Genomic DNA, 12,282 nt, shown 5'->3' with positions numbered 1-12,282 from the left:
CTATAGGGCAGAGTACTAGAGAAGAGAGAGTTACATAAAGAAAGAGCTCCAGGAATCTGCAGATAGCCTTCTTGAGTCTGCTAAGCCATACATACACAGAGTGAAACTCTATGTGAGTAATTAATGACTGTGGGGGTTTAAGGTGAATAATTTCAGGGCTCGGACAGACTGGAAAAGATTAGAGTTCTGAACAGCCAGACTGCAAATACCTTGATGCTGTTCAGTTGATAGAATGATCACATCATAGTAGTAAGGATAAATTAGACAAGAGTAATGATCACTCTTAGACTTGCCTTATACAAAGCTTAAAACAAGTTTTGAGAGGATTGAGTGGGTCCACAAGTAACAACTACCTGCAAAAACAAAGTCCAACACTGTTTAAAGGAAAACAACAAAATTCAGCACTCAATAAACTCACATTCAAACCATCCAGCTTAGAATGAAAAAATCACTAGATATGTGAAGAGGTAGGAAAATAAGACTTCAAACTAGAAGAAAACATAAACATAATGAGATGAGAAATGGAATATATAAAAAAGAGCCAAATGAAACTTCTAGAAGTGAAGCTATCTAAACTGAAGCACAGACAGAAAAAACACACACAAAAAATTGAGGCCCACTGATCTGTGAATCAATATTGATCAGGTTAGATAGTTTTTGCTGCTATATCTTTAAGTTTATTGATTTTAAGAAACCTGTTAATGCCCCCCGAGTAAAACCTTCATTTCAAATATTGTATTTTTACCTCTAGAAGTTCCACTTATTTTTTTATATTTCTCACTTCCCTCCTCATTGTATTCATTGTATTTCTTTAAATACTTACACATATTTATGACAGCTATTTTTAAATCTTTGCTAATTTCACCTGTCTTTCATTTCACATGTTGTTTCTATTGATTTTTCTTCTCCTCATATTAGATTAAAACAATGATTAGATTATAACAATGATTAGATGATAACAATGATCATCATATCCAATGATCCCTGGAGTGCCTGGGTGGCTCAGTTGGTTAAGCCTCCGACTTGAAGGCTCCAGTCATGATCTCACAGTTTGTGAGTTCGAGCCCTGTGTCAGGCTCTGTGCCGACAGCATGGAGCCTGGGGCCTGCTTTGGATTCTGTGTCTCCCTTTCTCTGCCTCTCCCTTCCCCATGCTTTGTCTCTATCCCTCAAAAATAAGTAAACTTAAAAAAAACAAAAAGAATGATCACTGACTTCTTACCACAAAATGTAAGCCAAAAGACACTGGAACAATATCTTTGAAGTGCTGGAAAAAAAATCAAAGTCAAAAACTCTATATCCATGAAAAAGAAATTTTCAACAATTGAGGAGACATAAATAATTTGCCTGGCCAAAAACAAAAACAAAAACAAAAACACAGCAACATAACAGCATGTGTCACCAACAGACCTGACTATACAACTATACAATATGTTAAAGTTCTTGAGATGGAAGGATAACGATACCAAATGGAAACTTGAATCTATAAAGAAATGCAAGTGGCCAAAATGTCATATGTATGAGTAAATTAAAAAGATATTAAAATTTTAAAAAGTTTTTTAAAGATAATTGACTTAAGGTAAAAATGATAGCAACGTATTGTGGAATTTATAATAAATATAGAAGTAAATCTATGACAGTAGTAGCACAGAGGGTGAGAGAAATAGAAACAAACTGTTGTAATGTTTTTACATTATATGTGAAATACAATATTTGGACATAATGGGAATTTATTTAAAAAAATTTTTTAACGCTTATTTATTTTTGAGACAGAGAGAGACAGAGCATGAACAGGGGAGGGGCAGAGAGAGAGGGAGACACAGAATCTGAAACAGGCTCCAGGCTCTGAGCTGTCAGCACAGAGCCCGATGTGGGGCTTGAACTCACGGACCGTGAGATCAGTACATCATGGGAATTTAAACAACAAATATTGTAAACTCTAGAGCAATGACTAAATAAATAAATGAGCAGGTAGTGTCAATAAGCCACTAGTAGAGATGAAATGGAGTACCAGAAAATATGCAAGCCAAATGAAGGCAGGAAAAAGATGAAAAAGAACTAAGAACAAAAGAAACACATAATAAAATAGCAATACAGTAGATATAAATCTAACCATATTGATAATTAAATTAAATGTAAATGATCTAAGCATTCCAATTAAAAAACAGATTGTCAGGCTGGATTTTTAAAAAGCAAGTCCAAATACATGTTATTTATAAGAAAAAATACTTTAAATTTGAAGATATAGATAGATTAAAAGTAAAAGAATGGGGGGGGGGAGGGATGTAACATGCTGTATTGTGTTTCTGTGGCCGTCCAAATTTATTATCTTACAGTTCTATAAGTTAGAAATTTAACATGGGTCTTACTAGGCTAAAATGAAGGTGTCAGCAAGGCTGCATTCCTTTTTGAAAACTCAAGGAGAGAATCAGTTAGCTTGCCTTTTCCATCTTCTGGAGACCACTCATAGTCCTTAGCTTATGGTCCCTTCCTCCATCTTCAAAGCAAGCAAAGCAGGTCTAGTCCTTCTCACATCACACTACCCTGACCATTCTTTTGTAATCATATCTCCCTGTGACCACAACCACAAATGATTTTCTGCCTTTAAGGAATCATGTGGTTATGTTGGGCACAGGTGTGCCCAGAGCAAAATCCAGGACAATCTCCTCGATCTCAGGGTCCTTAATTTTAATGGCATCTGCAAAATCTCTTTTGTCATGTAGGGTAACATAATCACAGGTTCCTGGGACAGTATATGGACATTTTTGGAAGCCATTTTTCTGCCCACCACACATGCAAACATTAATAATGAGAAAGCTGTGGGGCGCCTGGGTGGCTCAGTCAGTTAAGTGTCTAACTTTGGCTCAGATCATGATCTCACGACTCATGAGTTTGAGCCCCATGTCGGGATCTATGCAGACGGCTTAGAGCCTAAAGCCTGCTTCGGATTCTTTCTCTCTCTCTCTCTCTCTCTGCCCCACCCCTGCTTGCGCTCTGTCTCTCAAAAATGAATAAATGTTTAAAAGAATTTTTTAAATGAGAAAGCTGGAGTGGCTATCAGACAATTGCACACAGACATTCATCAAAATAGACCATAAATTGGACCATATAAAAGTTCCAAAATTTTCAATAAATTTTAAAAGATTGAACTCCTATGGATATGTTCTCCGACCATAAAAGAATTAAATTAGAAATGAATAATAGAAATATTTGAAGATATGAAGAGAAATTTAAAAAATATTTTGCACTGAATAAATAAGAAAAATTTAGGATACAGATAAAACAGTGCCTGGTGAGAACTTTAGAGCTTTAAATACACTGAAAAAGAAGAAAGACTTAAAGTCAGTAATCTAAGCTTGCATCTTAAGAAGCTAGTTTTAAAAAAGCAAATGGAGGGGGGTGCCTGGGTGGCTCAGTCGGTTAAGTGTCTGACATTGGCTAAGGTCATGACCTCATGGTTTGTGAGTTCAAGCCCCATATTGGACTCTGTGCTCACAGCTCACAGATCAGAGCCTGGATCCTGCTTCAGATTCTGTCTCTGTCTCTCTGCCTCTCCCCCACTCAATTTCTGTCTCTGTCTCTGTCTCTCTCTCTCAAATATAAATAAACATCAAAAAAATTTTTTGAAAAAGTAAATGGAAACAAAAGTAGGTAGAAAAAAGAAAAAAGAAACATGAGAGCAAATCAGTGAAATAGCAAATGGACAAACAATAAAGAAAAATCAGTGACACCAAACACTGGTTATATGAAAATATAAAAATGGATAAATATCTAGCCAGACTGACTTTTAAAAATACCCAAATTATCAATATCAGGAATGAAACAGGAGCCATCACTACACAGCCAACAGACATTAAAAGGCTAATAGGAACATATTATAAACAACTTTGTGCCAACAAGTTTGACAACTCAAATGAAATTGATACATTCTTGAAAGACACTTGTATTCATTTCTTATTGCTGCTGTTAGATTATGACAAACATAGTGACTTAAAGCAAATTTATTATCTTACAAATTTATTATCTTACAGTTCCAGAAGTCAGAAGTCCAAAATGCGTTTCACCTAGCTAAAATCGAGATATTGGTGGGATTGCATTCTTTCTGTCTGGAGGCTCTGGAGAAGAATCTGTTTCCCTCCCTTTTCTAGCTTTTATATGCCACCTGCATTTTCTGGATTCTTCTCCCCAGATAGCATCTGCCCCATTCTGACATCTGCTTCTGTTGTCACATCTCCTTTCTGACACTCTTACGGCCCCATTACAAAGACTCTTGTGATTACATTGGACCCATCCAGATAATCCTGGATAATCTTTCTATTTCAAGATTATTAATTTAATCACATATTTAAAGTTGCTTTTGCCATGTAAGGTAGCACATTCACAGGTTTTGGGGACTAAGACAGAGACATCTTTGGGTGGCCATTCTCCCTACCAGAGGCACAAATTACCAAAATGGATACACAAAGAAACTTATTGGTTGAATGGCCCTGTATCTATTAAAGAACTTGAATTTGTAGTTAAAAATCTACTCACAAAAAACCCTCCAGGTTTGGCTTCAATGATGAATTATATCAAACATTTAAGGAAGAAATGAACTTTGACTCTTCATAGCAAACACAAAAATTAACCTGAAATAGATCACAGACCTAAACTTAAAAGCAAAAATGATAAAACTTCTAGAAGAGAATACAGAAGAACATGTTTTTGGCCTTGGGACAGGCAAAAAAAATTTAGATAGGACACAAAAAACATTAAGTATAAAAGAAAATGTTTTTCTTTTTCAAGTGTTTTTTTTTCATCAAAATAAAAACCTTTGTTCTTCAAAAGACAATGTTAAGAAAATTAAAAGGAAGATACTGACTAGGGAAAATATTTGTAATGTATACATCTGACTAAGACTGCTTTCCAGAATATATAAAGAACTCTTACAACTCAATACATAAGAGAAAAAATTCAATAGAAAGAGTAGGCAGACAAAATAGATAAATGGCTAATAAGCACATGAGAAGATACCCAACAGTATTAGTCAGAAAAATATCTATTAAAGCCATTTTAAAGCTACTACTCACTCAAAGTGATAAATTTTTAAAAGGCTAAAATTACCAAGTGTTAGTGAGGATGCAAAAACACCTGAACCTCTCATACATTTCTGGTGAAAATAAAAAATAGTACAACCACTTTGGAAAACAATTTGAGTTTCTTATTAAGTTAGATATATATTTAGTATATGACTCAGTAATTCCAATTCTAGGTTTTTCCTCCCAATAAAACATATGTTCACACAAAGACAGCTTTATTCAAAATAACCAAAACCTAGAAACAGCCAAAATGTCCATTTTCAGGTGAATAGATAAATTATGGTTTATCCATACCACATAAGACCACTCATAAATAAAAAGGAACACACTATTGATACCATAACAGAATAAATGAACCTCAAAAGCATTATGCTGAGCACAAAAAAAACAAACACAAAAGAGTATATACTTTATGATTGCCATTTACAAGAAATTCTAGAACAGGCAAAACTAATTTATCTTGGCAAAAAGCAGATGAATGGTAGACCAGGACTGAGGATAAGAGCAATTAACTGCAAAGGGGCATGAGGTTACTTTTTTAAATGATGTTAATTTTGATTACATGGGTGTATATGTTTGTCAAAACTCATTGAACTGTGTTTTCAAAGTGGGTGCATATTATTACATGCAAGCTGTAACTCAATAAAGTGGATTTTTTAATAAAAGAAAAAAAATTAAAATTAAAAAATGAATCACATCCCTAGTGATTCCAACACAGCAGGACTAACATGGGGCCCAGAAATCTGCATTTCCAACAAGTCCTATGGATAATAATGCAGGCTGTTTTACTTATAGAAATAGTATTGTCTCTATGAGCACCCAACTCATGAAGAACAAATCAACTAGACAAGCAAAGAAAATTCAGAAGAAAAGTGTTTCAGTTTTTGTGTACCCTCGTTCTATCCCTCAACTCCCATTCTTTAGTTGGGGGATCATTACCGAAGGATCCTCCCTGGTACTCTGTTCTCCCAACTGTTGGCTCAGCTGTGGATAAGCCTCCTTCCTTCATTCTTTACAAAAGGAAATTTCCTAGGAAAATAAATGGGAGGAAAGCAAAATAAAAACATACTGCAGGTGCAGAGAAACCAATATATTTGCAGAGCACATATCCTTTCCCATAAGGTCATTCAAGTCTGGCACCAGATGGGCTTGGCTGGCCCAGCTCACTGGACACATGGTATTCACAGATAGGCCTACCTTGGGGGAACACAACCTGTGTGGAGAGTAGAGCCGTACAGTAACAGATATGCTAAGAGGACTTATAGCCCAGAGGAAAAGGTCATTTCTCTGCCAAATTAGATTAAAGTGCTCTATTTCATTCCTGAGTCCTTCCTGCTGTCTCACATATCTTTTCCATCTTCTTCCCCGCTCCCCCGTTCTGTCTACCTGTTGCAATCTTTTCCATCCTTCATAGCTTAGCTGAATAACACCTCTTCCTGATCAGATCACCGTAGTCAAACACAATCTATTCCTCCCCTGAGCTCCTATGGCACTTGGCTTGAAGAGCTCTCACAGAAATTTTGATTTGTATTTTAGTTGTTCATGTGCACACCATACCTATTGTATTTGATTATAATCTCCTTGATTATAGAAACCATAAATTTATTATCTATGCTAGGTATAGCCTGCATAGTTCCTAGTACATTACTTAGCAATTAATGGGTGTTTCATGTACATTTGTTGTAGTAATTTATGAATTATTCAGTTCATGTTGATTCATATCTCTGATCTTTTGCTCATTCTGTTCCCCCTTTCTGGAAAATCCTTTCCACTTTAAGTGTTACTTTCTGCAAGAAACTTTCCTAGATACTCCAAGCTGTTGGGCTCCTGTAGCACTCTGGGCATACTCTATCTTATAACATACAACCACCATCATATATCAAAATTAAGTATTTACTACCTGTTTCACCTACTTAATTGTAAGCTTCAAGAAGCCAAAGATTCCGTCCTAGTCATCTTGATCAGTCATCACCTAGCTCAGTGTTTGTTAGGAGGATGCATTTCATAAGTGTTTTTCTTTTTTTAATTAATTCATTTATTTTGAGAGAGAGAGAGAGAGAGAGAGAGAGAGAGAGAGAGAGAGAGAATCCCAAGCAGGCTCCACACTGTCAGCACAGAGCCCAATGTGGGGCTCGATCTCATGAACCGTGAGATCATGACCTTAGCCAAAAACCAGTGTCAGCTGCTCAACTGACTGAGCCACTCTGGTGCCCCCATAATTGCTTTTCACACAGAATAATCTCTTCAGAAGTTTCTGGAAGCATGATCCCATGACACATAGGGTTTGGTATATTTAGTTCATGTTCATATTAGAGTGGCCAAAATTGTCCCGAGGACAGTTTTGTCCAGAGAACACCCAGCATAAACAGACTTCTCACCCTAAGTTTCCTCTTGGCTGAATGAAGGACTAGATGTATAGGGTCCCCTATAGTTCTATGACTTTTGTGTCTCAGGGAATTCCCCAAGAGAATATATTGTTTAGTACAAAGGGGGCACGTGTGACTTCTCCTCAGAAGGTCTTTTTCAAATTTTTAAAAAATACTTTTTATGTTTATTTATTTATTTTAAGAGAGAGAGAGAGCGGGGAAGGAGTAGAGAGAGGAGACAGAATCTCTAGCAGGCTTCCTGCTCTCAGCGCAGAGCCCAACGCAGGGCTCCATCTCACGAGGTGTGAGATCATGACCTGGGCGAAAGCAAAAGTCAAGGCTTAACCTACTAAGCCACCCATGCATTCCAGAAGGTGTTTAAGGTGACCCCTAACCTCTGGGATGGCTGGACATAGGAAACAGAAATCATGACCTCTCAGAGTCCCATGACTTCCTCGTTTTAAATACATTTCTCTTTCCTTTTGCCACTTTCTCTCTCCCCCGCCCCCCAACATTCTCTCAGTCTCCCTCTTCTTTCCCTCTTTCCTTATCTGCTTCTCTTTTCCTACCCGTCCCACCGCACTCTCACAGCACAGGTACATCTACCTCAGCCGCTTTCCTTTTCTCCCCTGATTTATCTATCTCCAGTCTCTCGTTTATGCTGCCCCCGCGCCACCCGCCCCTCGCCCGACTCCCTCAGTCGTCTCCCTTTTCTCCTGTCAGCCCTGCAGGAGGCCGAGACTCCTCACGAAGCCCGGAGGTGGGAGGATGGGTGGGCCCTGGCGCCGCGGTCCCGCCCCTCGGTGCGTGTGTGAATGTCTGTGTGGCCGTGACGCGGCGCCGGCGGCTGGGAGGGAGGCTGGGCCCGCTGGAGAGGGAGGTGAGCGGATCGCTGGGGCTGCTCGGCTCCTGCGCGCCCTCGCGCTCCCCGCCGCCCGCCGAGGCGCAGGCAGGGTGCAGGCGGCGGCGGGCGGCATGGAGAGCCTGCTGGAGAACCCGGTGCGTGCCGTGCTCTACCTCAAGGAGCTCACGGCCATCGTGCAGAACCAGCAGAGCCTCATCCACACCCAGCGCCAGCGCATCGACGAACTGGAGCGGCGGCTGGACGAGCTAAGCGCCGAGAACCGCAGCCTGTGGGAGCACCAACAGCTGCTGCAAGCCCAGCCTCCGCCCGGGCTCGTCCCTCCGTCGCCAGCCTCGCTGCCCGTCACCCCGGCCACAGCCGCCGCCGCCGCCGCCGCTGGGGCCCAGGAACCGCTCCAGAACCACGGACAGCTCTCGCCCGCCGCGCCGCAGCCTGCGCCGGAGCAGCCACCGCTTCAGCACCACGGACAGCTCCTGGTGCAGCCCCAGCCGGGCCCCAGCAGCAGGGCTCACGCACCCCAGTCTCCCCACCAGCACCCAGTGGCGCCCGGGGCAGTCGCCGACAAGGAGAAAGAGCGTCCCCCGAGTTGTTGCACTGCCGCTGGAACCCTCCTTCAGCACAAATCCCCCGCCGCCCTCGGCAAGGGCGTCCTGAGCAGGAGACCCGAGTGAGTGGGGAAGAAGGGATGGGGACTCTTGTGACAGACAGGGAAGCAAATGGGTAAAAGGAGGAGATAAGGGGAAAACCAGGTGCACCTAAGAGTCTGAAGGACTAGAGTAACCTGAAGTGAAGAGATGAGCAGATGCTTGGAGGTAGAAGTGTGTCAAGGAGATTTGGGGGAAAAGAGGGATTGATATCAGTGTTTGAGAGGGCTGAGGGGGTGCTGGAGCAAAAGAGAGCATCCAGACCATTACTGGGGGCAAAGGAGGAAAGAAATGGGTTTTAAGTTATTGGGGATACCGGTTTTAAAGAGGTTTTAAAGAGGACAAGATTGGAAGGAAGTTTTGGTGAAAATTAAACCAAAGAAAAAAGAACAGTTGAATTTTTTTAAGTTAGGAAAAATTTGGAAGGGAGTTTGGGTAGCAAAATTATTTGAATGGAGAGTGAGATATGAAAAAGACAGAGGCTTGGCAAAGAGACATGTTAAGAGCTTTAAAACGGCTAGGGTCTAGGCAGAGTAGAATTGGAATCTGAGAAAATTTAGGATGCAGGGGATACAGTTGAAAAGCAGGTATGATGTGAGAAGGCAGGGGAGCTGGAGGTAGAGGAAGATAAAGGGTGAGAGAAAGCATTTCCCAGAGGAACGAGTCTGGCTCTTTAAGTGATGCAGTGGGAGTCAAAGCCAGGAGTGGCTCTTTGGGGGAAGCTTACTCTGCTCTGACCTGAGTGGGCATCTTTCTTCTGAATCCCCATAGAACTAAAGGGGTGCAAAGACACATCCCACCAAGCCGGTGGAGGACTGTGTTATAGCCTGAGGTCTCAATCTGGCTATAGCTTTTTCCTCTGACTCAAGGAGGATTTCTGTGTAGGGTGGTTGGCAATTGTGTAAAGGGAACAATGATGAAAGGGATAGTTGACAAAAGGAATTGTTGGTATTTGGATGTTTAAATCTCTCTGTTATGGCTGGTGACTGCAAATCTTGTTTCCGCTTGGTTATCTGGTGATAATAGGAATCCTCATGTTGGGTCCTGAGAGAGATATACTCATTAACTCCAGGGAGGGACTCTAGAACCTCAAGCTCTTTACTTTCAGTGTCTGTGAACTAGGGACATGGGAAGAAGAGATGAAAGAGGACTGGAATATTCCCACCTTTGTACCGGAAAGGCCGTGACATATCAGCTTCCTTCCTCTGATTATACAGGTGATGGGAGAACTGCATGGAAGAACAGCTCAGGGGAAATCAGTACCTAGTCAGCACCTGCCCCTGACAATCGTGATGCTAAAGGAAGAGCGGGGTGGGGAGAGGAAGGAGGAGAGCCAAGAATCCCACCTTCATCCAGTTTCAGCATGTTTTAGGTCTGCAGATACTTGTGAAGATTTGATGTATTCCTTAAAAACTCATTTTCTCCTCACATCTACATAGTTAGAGAAGTTGGGTCAGGATATGTTAGCTCACAGGGTAGATTTGACTGGAACCATGGGCTCTTAGGGGTGAAGATCCAGGATGATCTGGCTTGGCAGACGTATAGCACTTGATTCAGGCCCCAAGAAAATGCGGCTTTCTTCCCCAGGTCCCTCAATGGCCCATTTGCTCTTCCTTCAGTTTCATGGTTTTCTTTCCTTATCTGGCATAAAAAGCAGAAAGTCAGTTTTCCCTCAGTGCCCATGGTTCAAAAAAGACAATATTCTTACAAGGTATTGTCTGGCTTTTCCCCCAAATAGGGGGGGGGGAAAGAACTAGTCCATTCATTTCCCTGGGGGCAGCCACAGTTTCCTGGTAATTATCGTTCTTCACCTGATTCTTCTCCTCATGCCCTTTGATATCTCCCTTCTCTTTCACTTTCTTTTCATCCCTTCAGGGAAGCATGAGCAAGAATGATTTAGTTAATTTTTCTTGGAGGACTTTACTGTGGTCCCCAAAGTAGCTTAGAGAGCCCAAACTCTCCTTCCCAGGTGCTCTTGCTGGGAAACCAGGGATTTAGGAATCACTTGGATTCCTATCCAGCCTCACAAGTCAAAACCAGAGACAAACCATAGTGTCCTCATCTTTTCTTCTCCTTTGTCCTGCTTTTGCTTCCCATAGGAGCAAAACAAAAACAAGAGGTAATTAGAATGGTGGAGGAGAGTGGAAGTTGTTAAAAATCTTTCCCTTAGAAAGTTGTGCCAGGCAATAAGAGGTTAATACCACAAGTGGCTCCTTCTTTCCTCCAGATCCTCCAGCTTTTCCCTCTGCTCTCTCTGAGGCTGGATACCAAGATACTTAGAGAGAATGCCTTACCTCCTCCCTGCAACTCTCTCTCCCCTTGGGTGTGAATCATGGACATCTTGGCTGGCTGAATGCCTTTTGTGCCTTTTGTGCCACTCATTTCTTTCCACGGTTCTGCCTAACTTCAACCTAAGTCCCCCTCCACCCCCACAGAACCTCAGGAATAAATCATTGTTGCTGACTACGTGTTTGGCCCCACCTTGCTTTCTACCCGTGACCCCCATTTTGTATGGCTGTCATCCTCTGCCCATACCTCTCGATGGTGCAGGGCTAGATGCAGCCAGCAGGCAGAGAGAGAGAGAGAGAGAGAGAGAGAGAGAGAGAGAGATCTTTATGGATAGGGTGAGATGAGGAGAAAAGCAGAGCCAGCAGCCCTCTCCCTGGTGTTTCTCCTGGGGAGCTCCCTGCTGAATCAGTTCTCTACTGGGCGTGCTGAAGTAGGAAGACGATATGGCAGATGAGGTCTTTGGATCATAATTTTACTGAAATCTTTTCTCATTTTTTACTTGTCCTTCTCTGGCCTCGTTATAGTAAGACTGCAGCCCTGGTGAGGTTGCTGAGGGTTGAGTGTGGGTTACAAGGGCCCAGGCATCGTGTTAGATGCATTATCTTCCCACACAGTTTGTCTCTTATCCTCAGAACTCCTCTTCCTGCCCAAATCCAGGAGAGGCAAGAGCCTTGGGGAACCTGGAACCAAAAAATAATGGATCATTTAATTGTCATCAGATCTGCATTAATATGCAGCCTGGTCTCTCTCCCTTCTTCGCTGAGGGAGATGGGAAGGTGGTGGCCCTGGAGGTCAGGCCAAAGAAGCAATGATGAGGGGGTGAGTGAGTGCAGACATACCATGGAAGAAAGATGCTGGAGGGGTTAATGTTCTTTCTCTGCGTGCTTCCTGGCTCTTGCTAAGCTCCAGCCCCCACTGTTTTTGCCTCTTAATGAAAGCAGTGATCTAGCTTCCTCCTCTTTATTTTTTCAATCAAGGCTCACAGCATCTACAGAATTGATTATCCCTTTTCCTGGCTGGAGTCAGAGCCTCAGCCTGATC

At 41.9% G+C, this 12,282-nt stretch overlaps 1 protein-coding gene across 12 annotated transcripts in view; it reads left to right on the top strand.

The window, feature by feature from the left end:
• Positions 1-8,286: 8,286 nt before the first annotated feature.
• IQSEC3 (IQ motif and Sec7 domain ArfGEF 3) overlaps positions 8,287-12,282 on the top strand; it is a 106,220-nt gene continuing 102,224 nt past the window's right edge. For 10 of the 12 annotated variants that reach the window (XR_006708707.1, XR_006708708.1, XR_006708706.1 and 7 more), the window contains exon 1: positions 8,287-8,975. Coding sequence is in view for 9 of the 12 variants with exons in the window: in XM_045463288.1 (XP_045319244.1) it covers positions 8,419-8,975 (557 nt within the window). In the remaining 3 variants the exon portion in view is untranslated. The remainder of the gene's footprint in view (positions 8,976-12,282) is intronic. The other 2 variants (XM_045463282.1, XM_045463281.1) reach the window with 1 other exon arrangement.

This window comes from Leopardus geoffroyi, chromosome B4, assembly GCF_018350155.1.
Source record: "Leopardus geoffroyi isolate Oge1 chromosome B4, O.geoffroyi_Oge1_pat1.0, whole genome shotgun sequence".
In the NCBI taxonomy this organism is placed as follows: domain Eukaryota; kingdom Metazoa; phylum Chordata; class Mammalia; order Carnivora; family Felidae; genus Leopardus; species Leopardus geoffroyi.
The sequence above is the reverse complement of the archived record's forward strand: the minus strand, read 5'-3'. Positions and strand labels throughout refer to the sequence as shown.